This window comes from Cololabis saira, chromosome 17 (genome assembly GCF_033807715.1).
Source record: "Cololabis saira isolate AMF1-May2022 chromosome 17, fColSai1.1, whole genome shotgun sequence".
NCBI classification, from domain to species: Eukaryota; Metazoa; Chordata; class Actinopteri; order Beloniformes; family Belonidae; genus Cololabis; species Cololabis saira.
Window position 1 is genome coordinate 20,241,555 of NC_084603.1, and position 18,499 is coordinate 20,260,053.

Consider the following 18,499-nt stretch of genomic DNA (forward strand, 5'->3'; position numbering starts at 1 on the left):
AATGTTTGTATAAAATGTGCCGCATGACAAAATGCCTGCTGAGATACACTTCATGACATTTGCCTTTACAGTTTGGTGGCATGAATGATTTCATCAGCGACTGCAAACCATCCCTGGCCTGATGCTACGAAACAGTCCAAACCATGATACTGCCGCCACTTTTCTTTTGTTGGCTAGATCTCCAGTAAAAATTAAACGGTTACGTAAAAAGTCGTTTCGAGGTGACAGCTTGCTTTTTAATTAAAAACACAGTAATTTTGTACAAATGTACACATAAAAATATATAGACACCTAAATACTTTGTGAATTAATGAAAACACAATGTAAATAAAATTATATATATTTATATATAAAAAAAGAAGCAAACACAACAAGATGTAAAATGCCACAAAAAGAAATGTGTTACGTTGCTTTGGTCTAGTCACAGTGGCTACATTTGAAATAGATACTTTGCCTAAATAAAATACCATGTTACTTTCGTGTTTTACATATTTACACTGGAAACATTTATGCAAGTCTTGACAAGAACTGAGATATAAGGAAGACAAGGAAGCAGAACTTTTAAGCTTCATGAGCCTGTCTCTCTTGCAACATCTGTGCTTGTTGTTAATGTGCATCTTGTGGTGAGTAACAGTCTACGTCTGGTTAAAGTAAATGTGGTTGGACAAACTAACACTTCCCACGGCTTGTAACACTCATTAAGTCTTAATCCACAGTGAATGTAGTAATATCAAGTAACATAGAACCAAATTAGTTGTACTGATCAAGTGCAACTGAATGTAAAAACACTTTCTTGGCTTGCCTCAGTTATGACAGTTCAAATCACCTTAATGAAGATGTCTTTCAAAACGACATTAATCCAACAATATTGATGTGAATTGGTCTGATATTTAACTGAAAATCAATCAAAATGGAGAGACAACAGGCCCAAAAATGAGCAAACCCTAAAAGCGCCTCTTAGTTTCATCACCTGCTTTTTAGGACATTTGGTCATTAAAACGTACAGTTTTCCATACAGATTATTTAATGTAAACATTAACTTGTCATGCATCACAGTATTAGGTGCACACTTTGTATGCTGATGCCTCCATTTGTAATTGATCCATAAGATGGTATAAAAAAAAAAAAAAATTGGTATGTGATTTACAGTCATGTGAAAAAGGAAGTACAACCTGTTACAATTCTAAGATGTTACAGAACATAATAAAAAATAAATGATTATCCGGTGTTTAAAATGAATCAAATTCAACCTCGGGTGAACAACAACAACATGTGACATATTACAACCTGTTATTATTAATACAAAAGTCAAACCAAGATGCAGAAACAGCGTGAGAGAAATATAGTAAATTGCCTGTATCAGTAATAACAGCCAGTTTCTGTCAATCAAACGCACTTCATTAACTGATTATCAGCAGGTTTGATCATTTATGCAAGAGCAGACGCTCTGGCATTTTAGCAGTATGTTTGAACTGTTCAGATGGATGAGTGCTAACACAATGCAAAGAAAGAATGACATTAGCAAGGATCTTAGAGAAGTAACAGTTGCTGACCACCAATCTGGGAAAGGTTATAAGGCCATCATCAGAAAACTTTAGAAAAAGACAAAAGCTACATTTGCACTATAGGCTTCAGTTACATACAGAATGTGTCTTAAGTTTGCATCTGAACAAGACTTGTCAGACAAGTGTGTCTTCCTAAGAAAAACTAACTGGGGGTAGATGACCATAATGCCAAAAATCATCTGCGCATCACCACAAACCCATCTCCTCAGCTGTAAAACACGTTTTTTTTATTTGCAAAGTCTGGACCTCAGCCTGGTTGAAATGCTGTGGTGGAACCTCAGAGAGATCTGAATAAACCACCAAAAGACCTCAATGAAACATTGTAAGGTCGTGCAAAAAAATCCTCCACAAGAAAGTAAGAGACGTATTACTTTGTATATAAAAATATCTTTTCAAGTTTCTGATGCTAAAAATTGTTCTACAAGCTACTGAATTAGTGCACTTATATATACACAGTACAAATCAAAAGTTTGGACACACCTTCTCATTCAAACAAATGGGGAAGTGTGTCCAAACTTTTGCTCTGTACTGTATATATATGTCATGGGTTTTTCATCTGAGGTTGCATGTACATAATTTTAATACCAGTTAAGGAAGGATTTATTTTTTTTATTATATTCTGTTAAATAAAATCTGAGAAATGAACACAGTTGTACTTTTCCTCTTTTACATGACTGTGCATTAAAGCCACACTTATACCAGTACTACAACAAAATATCTTCAGGTGCTATACATATACATATATAAAAATATACAGCATTTCCTCCATTATATAGATTTCCGTTTAACTTTTATTCCTCGATATAGACTCTTTGCAAAATAAAAGTTCTCAGCAGCTCTCTACCGCTCTGCTCAGTGTTATACACAGCCCTGCATTTACTGTGAGAAAACAGGAGCCCACAGCTTCCAATGTTTTCATGTTCCTCACTGGTTTATGTTTAGGACCTCAAAAGCCAACCTGCCACGAAACCATTCACTGCTGGAGCTACTCCCTCCACTACTCCCCTCACCTGAGCCAGCTCTTGTTTTTTATTTTTTATTTAGATCTCATACAAAAAGACATGCAGACATGCCACTCTCACTACCTGTATAGGAGTCAGTGAAGATTATAATATAGTCTAGAAGGGATTAGGAAGACTTTAAAGTGTTATTTGGATTTGGGTTGCCATGAGCAACACAAAGGGCACTAGAGGAAGTGAAAGGGAATTAATTTGAATCCCAGAACAAACATGCCTTAAAACTCTGTGACTTCACAACCAGACTATAATACTATAAATATTCTCTATTTCAGTTCCTGATACTGACTGCTGAGATGTTGTTATAAAAATAGTTCAGAAAGAGTCAGAAAGAGGGAGAAAACTTGAAGACAACGAAAGAGCGGGATCTGCAGCATCCTGGTGAAATCCGTCATGCTACACTCTGCTTCCTAAGGATAAATAAGAGCTTACTGTCTGTACAAGCTGACACAAAGATCGAGTACCACAGTTGACTGTTGGTGGTCTAGAAAACACAAGCAGAGTTCAAATGAAGCACTTCCATTGAACGTCTGGTTTCTGTGTCGCCACGACTTGGGAAATGACAGAATAGGATGCCCACATGTAAGCAAGAGCTGTTAAACTTGGTTTGTTTAAGTTTGACTATTTGCGTCACAGAACAACAGTTGTATCCCAAACAAAAGAGGGCAGGAAAGTTGTGCAAAATAAAATCATGTTTCTCACGGTCAGCAGATTCTTACATCACCGGTGATGAGCGTTGACATTTCTCTGAATAAATGGGCCGAAACACATTTGATTTTCAACCCAAACAGTTGAGAAAATGACCCAAAAAAAGGCAAACAGTAACTGGTACTTTTAGGATTTGTAAAATGAGCAGTGGTGTGAACTAGTACGAGTATATCTTAACAGCAAGTTTGGGATTGTTTGTGTTGTGCGTGATCATAGATTGGATGGATAATCATTGATTTGACTGCTGTACTGATGAATGACTACATGCATGCTGGAGGCTGTGTACTCCACTTTGCATGCAAGCCAGACAAGCTTGTGACAGCATGTTGAGCAGGTAAAGCATCATTTTTTTTTTTTGAAATTTCATCAATTTTGAATACCCTGATTTGAACATGGTCCAATAAAGAAAGACTTCTTCACTGGTTTTGCTCCCCCCGCACGGGCAGCATTTTTTGTGCTGGCTTTGTAGTGGTATAAAACATTAAAAGTGCACCAGGAGACACCTTGTAAGGATTGTTGGAGTGCATCACTGGTAGCAGGAAGTCAAGAATGCACCTTTGGGAGATCCCTTTTAAAAGTGACTATTAGTGAAATCTCATTATGTGCTCCAGGCAACGACACGTCAAGGACAGCGCAGTATTTTGGCCCAGAGTTCAGCGTTTGCATCCTTTAGAGACTTTAGTGAGTTGTGTTCCCATGTGTCTGTGCACATATTACTGTAGGTGTGCGTGTATGCGTTCAGATCTCTGTGGCAGTGATTTCCTCAAAGTGGATGTCGTTGCTGCCACTGCGGACCTCGTAATCCTCCATGTCCCTGTTCTCCAGCTCCAGACTCAGCTCCCGCATCACCCGCTCAAGGTCGCGGTTGCGACGGTACATATGAATGTAGTTCTGCTGCAGTTGCTTTTGGTAGCGGATTACCTGCGAAGAGATGAAAAGCATTAGTATTACACTTAAGATTTAAAATCTAATGTATAGAAACATAGAATTAAAGGAGCCGTCTGTAAGAAATGTCCAAAACTGGTACTGCAGTCACTTTCAAAATATTGTTGAGCGGCGTGTACCCTCCCCCTCCTCCCCCCGACCAGAGGTTGCCAGGTAGGCTGCAGAATGCAGCAGGAACGTAGGCTGCCATGGCTGCGATAATTAGAGCCGAGCTGGCAACCCGGATGCCGAAACAATACTGACTTGGTGATTGGGAGATAGGTGGAGGGTGGAGCTTCAGAAACAATACTGACTTGGTGATTGGGAGATAGGTGGAGGGTGGAGCTTCAGGCCAAAACAAAAAATGACAACATAAACATCAGTTGAGGGCTGCAACTCCTCTTTTTAAACTGGAATATCCTGGCTTGAGTGCTGTTGTCAGTGACATAAGTATTTGAAATTAACATGATTTTTAAATGTCTGTTGACATATCGGGGTCATTTTATGATTCGTTTTATTATTGCTCTTACATACAGCTCCTCTAAATTGAAAATTAATTTTCTTTTGTTTGTTTTTAACCTTTTCCTTCTCTTCATGCCACACCCTCCTCTCATCCTCAAACCGAGACAGATGCTCCTCACTCGTCCTCCTCTCGTACATAAGCTCAGCTTTCAGTCTATCCACCTGGAAAGAGACAAACTGTACTGTTTCAATGGTTAACTGCATTTCGTGTTAGGTCCTTTATTTCCACTGTTAAACACTCTTTATTCCATTTGTGAATTATTTTTTTTATTATACATACATTTGAACAATCAGATTTCAATAAAAGTTACTACTTTTTAAAAGACTGTGTAGAAACATGGGAACAAATGTCTCATCCATCCACCCAACATCATTGGACGATTTCATGAAGCATGACATTAAATGAAAGAGAGAGGGATAATTTTAAACCAAGTACTAAATATATAAACACGTACCTGTTGTCTGAGTCCCAGCAGTGTTTCTGCATTCTGCCTCTGCGCCTTGGCCTCATCGCTCTCTCCTCCCCACATCACATGCGTATCCTCTCCATCGCGATACATGGAGGGGCTTGGACCTCCCCTTCCTGTCACGCCTCTACCTGGCGGGATGGACAGGCTCATGCAGTGTCCCTTCATGGCTACATTTCCAGGCAGAGGCGCTCCACTGTGATGGGACAGATTGTCACGTAGCCGAGCCGACTCCTCCTCCAAACGGCTCACTTTTTCCCGGAGCAGCTCAGCTTCGCTCTTGCGCCTCTGGAGTTCATTCTCGCAGACTTCCAGTTCCAGCGTTCTTGTCCGCAGGACGGCCTGGGCCTCCTGGGATCGAGCCTGGCTTGCCTGCAGCTCAGACCGCGCCTCTCTCAGCTGGGCCTTCAAGACCACAATGTCTCCTGCTTTCTGGCTGAGCTCCGATTGGATCTCTTTCAGCTGCTGCTTAAGGAGGGAAATTTCTCCTGACTTCTGACACACCTGATGTACAATAAGAGTTAGAGAGTTAGAGAACTGCAGAAAACCCTGAAAACACAAATTACCTGTTATATCAGATTATAGCCTGACATTTTGCATTTGCTTCTTCGCTAAAAGCAAACATATAATCGTCTTAAAACTAAAGAGGATAATTTGAGATGCCGAGAGTCATCTCTCTTCTGGGGAGCTTTTATACTTGGTACATACAGTATGACAGAAAAGATCAAAGGTTGCCTGCTAGTCTCAAACAGAGACATTGCTTTCCCCATTAGGGTCCTTAGTCATCACACTGCTCCTGACATTCAATGGCATCCTCTCAGTGTCTGACTGGAACCCACCTCCCACTTGGTTTCCTCCAGACGTGGTCCCAGCTGAGTCTGCTCCCTCTGAATGGTGGCACACCTCCTCTCCAGGGTTTCTCTGTCCTGCAGCAGAGAGGAGAAGTCCTCTTGCAGCTTCTTCTTTTCTTGCTGTAGTTGATATACCTGACAAAGAAGCATATTTTCAAACTACTTTCAGTACTAAAACAGATCAAATCAAAATATCCAATCCAAAGACATTTCTCTAGAGCAGGGGTCGGCAACCCAAAATGTTGAAAGAGCCGTATTGGACCAAAAACACAAAAAACAAATGTGTCTGGAGCCGCAAAAAATTAAAAGTCTTGTATGTATAAGCCTTAGAATGAAGGCAAATGGCGAAAGGCGAAATGTCAAGAAAAAAGTCGAAATGTCGAGAAAAACATTCAAAATGTCGAGATTAATGTACATGTACATAATGTAAGTATAATGTAAGTACTTGTAAGTAATGCAATGTAAGTACAGTGTCGAGGAAAAAAGTCGAAATGTCAAGATTAATGTTGAAGTACAATCTTGAGAAAAAAGTCGAAATGTCGAGAAAAAAGTCATAATTTCGTGAAAAAAGTCGAAATGTCGAGATTAAAAAAGGAAAAAGGAAGAAAAAAAGAGAAAAAAAGGGAAAAAAAAGAATAAAGAAAAAAAAGGAAAAAAAAGAAGAAAAAAAGGAAAAAAAAAAAGGTCAAACATTTTTGAAAAAGCTCTAGGAGCCACTAGGGCGGCGCTTAAGAGCCGCATGCGGTTGCCGACCCCTGCTCTAGACTAATGACTCAATAATTACATTTAATAATGACTGAAATGTGCATCGTACACATCTGCAACTGGGAGAGGTTCATTACAAAGCTAGACGTGTACAAAGGTAGAACATTAGATGAAAAATATGACTGATATTTTCTGGGAATGTACACCCACTGATTAGCAAAACTTTTTCACCATTACTTTACTTTTATTTTCAGTGCATGAAACCATCTGTGAACACGGATCCTACCTGTAACTGCAGCACCTGCTGTGCTCTCTGAGCCTTCTGAGAGGTCTGTTTCATCTTTGCTGAACAATTCTGTCTCAACTCTTCCATTTCTCTTTCACAGCGACGTTGCTTCTCTTCGTACACCTTACACAGCAAACGAAAAAAGTGAGAGGTCAGAGTTTAGTACTTCACCTCTACTGATGTCACATCAACTTGTTTGTTTGGTAGGGATGGGCGGTATGGACAAAAAAATGTATCACGATAATTTCTGGCATTTATCCCAATAACGATAAAATAAATACCAATACAAAAAGTGTCATCAACGGGAATCTTTCTTTCTTTCTTTCTTTCTTTCTTTCTTTCTTTCTTTCTTTCTTTCTTTCTTTCTTTCTTTCTTTCTTTCTTTCTTTCTTTCTTTCTTTCTTTCTTTCTTTCTTTCTTTCTTTCTTTCTTTCTGGCATTTATCCCAATAACGATAGTCCTTTCTTTCTTTCTTTCTTTCTTTCTTTCTTTCTTTCTTTCTTTCTTTCTTTCTTTCTTTCTTTCTTTCTTTCTTTCTTTTTGGCATTTATCCCAATAACGATAGTCCTTTCTTTCTTTCTTTCTTTATTTCTTTCTTTCTTTCTTTCTTTCTTTCTGGCATTTATCCCAATAACGATAGTCCTTTCTTTCTTTCTTTCTTTCTTTCTTTCTTTCTTTCTTTCTTTCTTTCTTTCTTTCTTTCTTTCTTTCTTTCTTTCTTTCTTTCTTTCTTTCTTTCTTTCTTTCTTTCTTTCTTTCTTTCTTTCTTTCTTTCTTTCTTTTTGGCATTTATCCCAATAACGATAGTCCTTTCTTTCTTTCTTTCTTTCTTTCTTTCTTTCTTTCTTTCTTTCTTTCTTTCTTTCTTTCTTTCTTTCTTTCTTTCTTTCTTTCTTTCTTTCTTTCTTTCTTTTTGGCATTTATCCCAATAATGATAGTCGTTTCTTTCTTTCTTTCTTTCTTTCTTTCTTTCTTTCTTTCTGGCATTTATCCCAATAATGATAGTCGTTTCTTTCTTTCTTTCTTTCTTTCTTTCTTTCTTTCTTTCTTTCTTTCTTTCTTTCTTTCTTTCTTTCTTTCTTTCTTTCTTTCTTTCTTTCTTTCTTTCTTTCTTTCTTTCTTTCTTTCTGGCATTTATCCCAATAATGATAGTCGTTTCTTTCTTTCTTTCTTTCTTTCTTTCTTTCTTTCTCATTTCCTCAATTTATCGTTTTTACCGTGAGATGGCAAATTCTTACCGTGGGGAATTTTATTGACGGTTTATCGTGAACGGTAAAATATCACCCATCCCTATTGTTTGGCATCTTGAATGAAAGCTCCCTGCGTCGTGAACGGTCTTTGTGTCTCACCTGGCAGATTGCAGCTTCATTTTCATCCAGATTTTCCCGGAGCTGCTGCAGCTCCAGGTCTCGCTCCCTTAGTTTTTCCTCCAGCTCTCTCACCACCGTTTCGTATCCCTCCACAGGGGGTGACGAGTGGCCACAGGACCCACTGTCAGACAAGGGCTGCCCACGCCCGCTCAACGACCCTGAGCCAGTGCTCTTGCTCGATGAAGAACGTCCACTGTCTGAGTTATTGTGGCCGTGACTCCCGCTTCCAGCTGAAGTGTTGCGGCCGAGGCCCGGCCCAGGCTCAGACTGGGCCCCCAATCCAGAACCTGAGCTGGAGCCCTCACTGGGGGCCAAACTGTAGCCCGTGCTGCTGTGAGTTGGGAGACTTGAGAGCGAGTTTCTCCCCGAGTCTGACATGGAGCAGGACTGGCTGCCACGAGCATTGCGACCACTGCTGTATGAGTTACGCTTCCCGTCAGAGCCGGAATTGCAGCCTCCACCGTTCCCGTTGGTGCCGCTGGTACTGTTAGATCCTCCGAGGGGCAGGAGGAGGTTGAGGCTGGCCTGGCTTTCGGACAGAGTGCTGCCTCCTGGCCGTGGTGACAGGTAGTGCACAGAGTGACGATTCTTGGGAACCACAGGCTTGAATGCTGTAGGACGGATGAGCACTTTCTCCATATTCTGAAAGTACAACATTAGAAAAGTTATCACCAGGGAATTATAAAGCCTCATGTGTGCTAATTATCTATGGCTGAAAAAAGCTGATTAGAAAGGGTCAATTTACAAGCCGGGAGGTCACATCTTATTAGTCAGATTACTCTTCTTCTGTTCAGTAAGCATTTTTTTTTTAATGATCTTCCTCAGGGTTCGCTAAATACATCACTGAATGTAATGGAGCTCTGACACTGATCGTGATGTTTTTGCAAGGTGAGTATCTGTCTGAGACTGTCAGCCAAGTGAATAAGCCACCCTCAGGATCAATAGAAATAAATAACCAATTAGACAGCTGAGGTAACCTCCTGGAAAAATGTTCACAGCAGCAGCAAAGATACTCGTGTCAACTGAAGAATGACGTACTGTATGGATGCAGAATAATTCCCATGGAACGTAGATAAAAATGTCCTCACGTGCTATTTAATGTCCCCTCATGAAATCTAGAGCTGTAACTGAAGACAATGTTGTCCTATAATAGAGGTCATAGACGACTAAATAGCCCTAAAAGAGCTGCAAAAGATTCAGTGTCATGCTGACAGTCACTTAGAGATTTCCAGTAAGGCAGTTTATCTGTTTTCTATATTGCTTCACAGAAAACAGTAATACAACATAAATCATTAAATAAACCTTCAAATAAGTTTTGCAGATAACATTTAAGAGTTTTTGGAAATATTTCCTATGTATCACAAGAGTACCTTTTAGTCTTTCTAATGAGTTTTTGATGACATATCAATGACTTTACCAGTGAGTACACTTTGTTCGGAAGACTGTTATGTGACGGTGAAAGTTCTGCCAAAAGCTTGCAGATGAACCTTGAAATAAGATCATGATAACAACTACCTTAAAAGTCAAGAATATTCAAACTCCACCGTACCCCTCCAGACTTCAGGAAAAGTTTGTAAACCTGTTTTCTATGTCTGCATCTCAACTCAAAACATCCACCACAAGAGCGGTGGACCAGCTCCAAGAACACGGTCGGTAGTTTTGTCGTTTTAAATGTGCTATAGAAATAAACTTTGATTTTGTTCTTCATAAGTCACCAGTAAGTAAACAGTGCTCTCCAACATGAACAATATATCTGCAATTTGATAAAGATCACAGGGACCCCCTGAAAAACTGTTCATATGGGCAGATAACAGCAAGATATATATAAATATAATATATATATATATATATATATATATATATATATATATATATATATATATATATATATATATATATATATATATATATATATATATATATATATATATATATATATTTATTTATTTATTTATTTTTTTAAATTGTAGTTTGTCGTGAAGTCAAAAAACAACATTCACCAAAAGAACCATATTGCCTCTGTGAATAGTGGTGGTAGTATCATGGTTTTGGCCTCATTACTAAAAGTAATTAGTTGTAGTTATTGTTGCACAAAAAGACCACACCCGATCTTAAAGAAGGGTTTGATTTATTTTTTTTGGCTTCAAAAATAAACAATATATTTATTATACCATATATTATAGTATAATAAAAATAATACTTTTAACTGTCTTATCTTGTCTTTAAGGACTTCATAGCACTTATATAATGTCTATATTGTAGTTTGTTATTTATGAATATCTATAGTAGGATGTATATGTGTGTCTGGCTAATTCATTATTGTACTTAAACATTCTTCTTCTCACCTTCTCCAGCTGTCCAGACACTGGGACCAGTTTTGGGGGAGGCCCACTGATGTTTCCGTTCAAAGTCCTGCTGTCCCTTTGGTCCTCAGAGTCGCTGCAGGGGCTTGCAACTGTGAGCACCAGGTTGTCGTTCCAGTCCCCAACCACCACTTCATCACTCACATATCCAAAGTTCCCATTAGTGCAATCACCTACTGCTCCAGCGACTGCTCCACCTGCACCAGTCCCAGCAGAGTTTCCAGGCCGTGGCTGCTTCTTGGTGGGGAGTGGGGGCGGCAGAAGCTGGGCCTGAGGCTGGGTGTGGCTGCTGGTAACCAACAGTTGTTCTAGAGAGCTGCCACTGCGCAGGGTATTATCCTGAAGCCTGAAGCAGCTGGTCGCCGGTGTGGAGCGCCGTGGCTTGGTGGTGAACTCGCTGGCAGCCCTGCAGTGCTTCTCCTGGTATGTCCGGCCTGATATGAGACTGCTGACTGAACCCATGATTGTCTCGGAGCTGCACGGCCCGCAGGGGCCCGAGCAGGGAGCTGAAGGGGAGTGGGACGATAATGGCCGGCACTGCTGGATGTCAAGACCTGGACTGGGATGGTCACTCACAGGTAGTGCCTGAACCAGAGCCATGGCAGCCTGACTGTGTCAGACACACCACGAACTCTGATGAGAGAGAGAGAGAGAGAGAGAGAAAACACCTTTTCAATTAAAAACTCTAAATGCAAAAGAGGAACCTATTCTACATGTTCTGTAACAGGGCTTCATCCATGCAAGGTATTTCATTAAATATTCAAAACAATTCTTCTGTCTGGGACCAATTTTAAGGATGTTTATGACTCTACCTGGTAAGACACATTGAACTCAATGTAAATAGAATTTGAACAGGTTTCTATAGCAAATTGTACATACAGATATGCTAAGAATCCTCCCAGCAATACAGGTGCCATTTTTCTTTTTTGGCCTTGGAAGGCCAACAGTGAAATGAAAATATTACAATAAGGCTTTAACTTACACATGACATGAATCAGTTTCTCATCAGGGATTATTAAAGCATTTTTTAATTTGAATTGAATCTGAATGAAACATAATTGCCATAGTTCTTGAGCGATATTTGACCACAGGTTATAAATATATGAACCTGCATTCGCACAGGAACAGTTGACGGTCTTTAAGGGATAAAGAAAAGTATGAGAAATGATTAGAAGCTGAGAGGCACACAGACAGAAGGACAGAAACGAGACACACTCATTACATCTGCAGCGGTAATTTTCCTGGATGACCTCGTCTGAAACTGAGCTGTCATCTGCGTATTACCTCTGGCAGGCTTTGAAATCCAGTCCCTTCACTGTTTTACTATCACAGTGCTCACAGCTGTCAAAACAACTTTGAAGAAACCAACAACAGCATAAGTTGGACGCACTATTTTTGGAAAGAAAATCATGAATAGATATTATTAACACATTAAGTGGTGGCAGACTAAGCACTACAGTACATTTGCAGATAATATTATCAGTGTTCAATGCCTTCGCTCCTTTGTGCCAAACTCTGGGCCGCCTGGCCAATTGGAATAATCCTTTGTTGACGTGGCTTCATACAGGCTGCCAGGACTAAGCCAGTCACACAAAAACCTAACAGGGCTTTAGACAATTCACACAAAGTGGACCTATCATGATTCACATGTCCCTAGTGTTTTGCTGACAGTTTTGTTTTCTGTACTGGATTTCCTAGATTTGTCTAAAAAATGTCAACACAAATCTGGACAAAAGTTGCCAGTGCTTAGCTCCCGTGTTCACTCCCGGCATTAAAATTGTACCCAAATGCATCTTGAGTGATGGGATCTGACAGAATCTACATGCAAGTAAACATGCATGTAGTATCTGTAGTATCTCAGGATGCTTTCATGTTCAGACCGTAAATAAAAAGGGGATACAAATGTCCCAGACCTTCAAATACAACCTGATTTATCCAATCTGTTCTGAGAAGTATTCTGACCGTGCATTAGCATTGGTCTCCTGTGATCGATTTTCCAAGGATGCATTTAAATATAAGGTCTAAATGGGTCAAAATGTCAAATTAGGTTGTCTGAAATAAAAAAAAAAAGGATTCAACCTTCAACCTCAGGCAATACCATTTTATGTGTCTCGAAATGATAGATATTTCTCAGGAAATTCGTGTAACGTGCAAAGTCAACATATGCTTCATCAATGATGCCTTGACAGTGTAGAGTTGGTACTAGAATTTGTGAAAAAATACTGATACAGCGATATATCGTGATACTTCATCACCTTAATATCATCCTAATATTGATTTATTAGGAAAATCATATTCTACGTTTATGTTTCTGTAACAATAGAATTTATTTTAGATATTCTGTGTTCATTGACACATTTGGCTAGCAAATTTAAGTGTCTGTGTTCTTTATTTTGCACTGTTTGCAAAGGCTTTTTTTTTTACTTAATCTACAAAGCACCTATGCAACACAGTTAAATAAAGTGGAGAAGTTATTTAAAAACAACATTTTAACTCAGTTTGTCCTTGATAAGCATCCTCCATTGTACATATAAAGCAAATCATGTTTTTGACTAAATTAACAAAGTAAAATACTTTGATATATCACAATGTCACAATACGTATTGTATCGGGACACATGAATTGGGATACGTATCGTATCATGAGGTTCTTGCCAATACACACCGCTAGTTACTACTGTGATTGTTCATTATGACACCAGTGGGACATCAATGTTTCTACTGCAAGTTTTGCAGACTGTTGACTGTTGTGAGACTTTTCCCTTTTAGCTTTGCTCTCACACACTCTTTCAAGATGTTTACACACCTTCACAACTAATTTTGGTTAAGGAAAAGATCAAGATTTTAAGGAAAAGGCTTTTGCAACTCCACATGCTCAAAAGAAACCATCAGCAGTGATGATGACGAGTGAAACTGCACACTTTTGGTTCGGAAATGTTGTTTTATCATAATGAACCATATAGACGTGTGCATGGGCAGAAAAACAAAGACATATTTATTGATCCCTTTGGGATGACTCCTGGGAAATTTAGTCTCCAGCACCTTACACTCACCGGCCACTTTATTAGGTAGACATTACCAACTACTCCTTAACCCAACTTTCTGATCAGCCAATCACATGGCAGCAACTCATTACATTCAGGCATGTAGACATGGTAAAGACGATCTGCTGCAGTTCAAACTGAGCATCAGAATGGGGAAGAAAGGTGATTTAAGTGACTTTGAACGTGGCATGGTTGTTGGTGCCAGACGGGCTGGTCTGAGTATTTCAGAAACTGCGGATCTACTCGGATTTTCACCCACAACCATATCTAGGGTTTACAGAGAACGGTCCAAAAAAGAGAAAATATCCAGTGAGCGGCAGTTATGTGGGCGCAAATGCCTTGTTGATGCCAGAGGTCAGAGGAGAATTGCCAGACTGGTTCGAGCTGATAGAAAGTCAACAGTAAGTAAAATAACCACTCATTACAACCAAGGTATGCAGAAGAGCATTTCTGAACGCACAACACGCCAAACCTTGAGACGGATGGGCTACGGCAGCAGAATACCACACTGGGTGCCACTCCTGTCAGCTATGAACAGGAAACTGAGGCTACAATTTGCACAGGCTCACCAAAGTTGGACAACAGAAGATTGGAAAACGTTGCCTAGTCTGGTGAGTCTTAATTTCTGCTGCGACATTTGGATGGTAGGATCAGAATATGGCGTCAACAACATAAAAGCATGGATCTATCCTGCCTTGTATCAATGGTTCAGGCTGGTGGTGGTGGTGTAGTGGTGGGGGGGATATTTTCCTGGCACACTTTGGGCCCATTAGTACCAATCATGTCAACACCACAGCCTACCTGAGTATTGTTACTGATCATGTCCATCCCTTTATGACCACAGTGTACCATCTTCTGGTGGTACTTCCAGCAGGATAAAGCCCCATGTCATAAAGCGCATAAATCATCTCAGACTGGTTTCTTCAACATGACAATGAGTTCTCTGTACTCAAATGGCCTCCAGAGTCACCAGATCTCAATCCAATACAGCACCTTGGGGATGTAGTGGAGCAGGAGATTTGCATCATGGACGTGCAGCCCACAAATCTGCAGCAACTGCGTGATGCTATCATGTCAATATGGAGCAAACTCTCTGTTTGCTCCAGTACCCAATGTTTCCAGTACCTTGTTGAATCTATGCCACAAAGGATTAAGGCAATTCTGAAGGCAAAAGGGGGTCCAACCAAACTAGCAAAGTGTACCAAATAAAGTGGCCGGTCAGTGTATACAACAAGAGTCCGCACAAAGTAAATAAATAAGAAAATAAATACAAAAAACATAAGATTAAATAACAAAATATATGCTCTCAGAGAATATAAAAGTGAACAGCGGATAATTGACCAAGTTATTTAGTAAGATTAAATAAAATTAAGTTATTGCACTGTGGTTGACAGATTAATGCACATATGAGGACCATTTTTAGAGATAAATAAGTATTGCTGTTGAAGAAAAGGAAAAAACAGCAACTGTTTACTATGATGAGGTGGATAGTGGCTACCTGTTAGCTCTTACCCCCAAGTGAGGAGCAGCCTGATGGCCTGAAGGACAAAGGAGTTCCTAAGTATGTTAGTCCTGCACTTGAGAAGGAGCATTCTCTCACTGAAGAGGCTCCTTTGGTTGCTGATGGCAATGTGCAGATGGTGGTTGGAATTGTCCATAATATCCAATAGTTCAGTGTCCTTGTCTCTCCCTCGCAGTGGTGGACAGTAACGGGGTAAATTTACTTGAGTACTGTACTTAAGTACATATCCAGAGGATTTGTACTTTACTTGAGTATTAGATTTCTTTGGTACTTATTACTCTTACTTGAATACATTTCCAAGACAAATATTTTTACTTTTACTCGAGTAAATTTCTAGGAAGACTGAAAAGTACTAGTTACTTTCAGGTCTGCTCTTTTTTCTTCTTCCCTAAAATCCTATTGGACACAAGCTGTTTTTGTCAAAGGAGGAGACCTATCACAGTGCACGCTCTCCACTGGGATGTACGTAAAGCGGAAATACGTCAAGCCTCCTCAAAACGATACCGCCAAAGTAGCCTGCGTTTGTCAAGACAGAGCCGCAACAAGTCAAGACATACCGCAACAATTAATTTAGAAAAAATATAGTAATTTACTGATGTGGAAAATAAGAAATTTACTCTTACTCTTACTCTTACTTAAAGTAAATTTAAAAGCATTTACTTTTGGATACTTAAGTACCTTTAAAAGCAAGTACTTTTCTACTCTTACTCGAGTAATATTTTGACTGAGCTACTTTTACTTGTAACGGAGTAAAGTTTGACCAGTAGTATTTGTACTCTTACTCAAGTACTGGGGTCGAGTACTCTGTCCACCTCTGCTCCCTCGTCACCAGAGGGTCCAGATCTAAATGGACTTACAGTACAGACCAAAATCTCACAGTGGTATTTAATCAGTCAATGTGATTCCTTTTCTAATAATTATTTAGCAGGGTGAGTTAGATCACTTTATACTGACTAAACTCTGAAGATGTATGCAAAAACAGGGGGTGAAAGAGAGGAGACTGACTCCATGGATCCACATGAGTCAAGGATATCAAGCTATGTGTGGTATGTGATTATTTCCCAGGCGAAAATAGTCAGGCCTCACAACCTCCCTTTACCTTTTATGCTGCCGCCTCTTCCTCCCCCTCTTTCTTCCAGGCCCCAACAAGACTTCTCAGGCAAGGATAAGAGAATTAACAACCCTCTGCAACAATCAACTCTGACCCCCCTCCCACCGAAGTTGTTACCCTGTGACCCCCTGATGAGTGGCAGGGAGCTGGTTTAATTCTACACCCCCACCCCTGTGACCTCTCCGGGGGCTTTTGTTCTGGCTACTCAGGCAACAAATCTCAAAGGCTAATTTCCCCCTCTGATGTTACCCACTGGCTGGTTCTCATAGTTATTGAAGCTCTTCTTCTCAAAACACTCATCTGAAGTTATGAAAATACTTTCACTATCCTTCCATCTGCCCTGCCTACCACCTTCCTCATAACACTCATCTTCCTCTGCTGTCAGCAACACAAGGCTGCCAGAGAAAAGGAAAAGAAAAAAAAAAAAAAGGTCATTGCCGCTAAATATAGAAAACATCTCAAGTACCTGAAATCATTGTGATACTCTTTCATGAGGCGTTTCTCTCAGCGAGGCATTTGATTCAGCATTTAAAAATAAACTCCAATAATGCTGCAGGCATCTAATATGGGATCAACCCAGGGGCACTTTACACTACATCCTCACTCTCTAAAACTTTCAAATGATGCTGAGTACTTCAAAGGCAGCCTCACTTGTTTTCTGACATGGATAAGAAATACACCAAATACTTGTGGGAGTTCAACCTCCACATGGAAGCTGACCCAAGAAGAGTAAGAGCAGGACTGACAGAGGAGAGAAGTTCCCAGGTAGCTCTCTAACAAGATCCAGAACTTGGATCTGTAACGGGGAAATAATCCTGTTATGATAAGTCTGTTAATAATACCAGGAGAGGAAGCCCATTATTCTGCAGCAGAAGATTTTTTTTCCCTTCCAATCACACACAACCTCTGAGCGGTTCCGGAGACTGTGATGGGCCCAGGAGAGAGTTGGAAAAGTGAGAATGAGGAGGAAGCAGGAAAGAAAGGGTTCAGAAGCGAGGACACAAAGGCAGGCTGCGGGTGGGGGTGATGGATGGGATTTAAGGGGGTTTTCCAATAACAGGTAGTCCAAGAAGAGGCTCCCAAGGGGAAAGAGTGCTTGGGAAAACCCAGCATCTATAATCCAGTTTGATTTGGCAAGTACGGCGATCTGAGCACCTTAACAGTTCTACCAAAATTAAATGGGAGGATAAACACAATCTCTTATCTTCACTACTGCTACTCCCGAACATGCAGTACTATGAAGGAGTTATGAGGGCCGCGTTCTTTTTTCACATTTGCTCCTTTCTCAAGCATTGTAATGATAATAGACAGTAAAACTGAACTTTTAATAAACCATAACAGCCATGGCTACAAGTTGTTTCCACTTACTACAGCATGAGGTCTAAAGCAGCGGAAATGAGGAATATTTGTTGTGAATAGTTATGTGGAGATCTGTTTATATGTTGATAATGTACCGAGAAACAAAGTGTGCTTACTGTCCATGCAGTTAATGTTTTTATTTGTACTGTACTGGCTTAAATAACCAAGAAATTAGTAATCTAACAACACTGCAACACACAGATAGAAGTGTTTGTCTTTTTTAAATGATTACTGTATTCATTACTACTGAATAAGATGTAAAGTAAAATGAATAGGTAAGACAAGTTTTTGCAGATCAAAATATTATTCTTTGTGAGGAAAACAAATTTAAATAATTATACAAATGATATCCTAAAGGCAAGGTTACTTAATTTGAAATAAAACTGTCACAATCATATCTTCACTTATGTATGCTCAGTTAGATAACTATTGTCCACATATAAATTAACAGTAACCTGTTAGCTATGATTTTTTTTTGTATACACAAATTATACATGTATAAAAAGTTATTATGCTAGCTGCATCTAACTTCTTTAATTTTGAAGCTTTTTCCATAGTATGCCCAGATCTGTTGTTTAGTTGGTTTTATTTGCAAAGATGTGCATCACAAGGACTGATGAAAAGTAACTTCAGCTGCCTCAATGAACCTTTTAACTTTTTAACATCTTCCATGTTTTAAGAGTCTTC

The 18,499-nt window shown here is 39.6% G+C and overlaps 1 protein-coding gene across 2 annotated transcripts in view; it reads right to left on the reverse strand.

The window, feature by feature from the left end:
• Nucleotides 1–324: 324 nt before the first annotated feature.
• Nucleotides 325–18,499, reverse strand: part of LOC133463269 (leucine zipper putative tumor suppressor 2 homolog) — a 51,522-nt gene continuing 33,347 nt past the window's right edge. For both annotated transcript variants that reach the window (XM_061744713.1, XM_061744714.1), the window contains 7 exons: nt 10,760–11,410; nt 8,394–9,056; nt 7,045–7,167; nt 6,042–6,188; nt 5,191–5,706; nt 4,793–4,897; nt 325–4,210 (listed from right to left, as the gene is read on the reverse strand). In XM_061744713.1, coding sequence (XP_061600697.1) covers nt 4,028–4,210; nt 4,793–4,897; nt 5,191–5,706; nt 6,042–6,188; nt 7,045–7,167; nt 8,394–9,056; nt 10,760–11,377 — 2,355 coding nt within the window. In that variant the 5' untranslated portion in view covers nt 11,378–11,410 and the 3' untranslated portion in view covers nt 325–4,027. The remainder of the gene's footprint in view (nt 4,211–4,792; nt 4,898–5,190; nt 5,707–6,041; nt 6,189–7,044; nt 7,168–8,393; nt 9,057–10,759; nt 11,411–18,499) is intronic.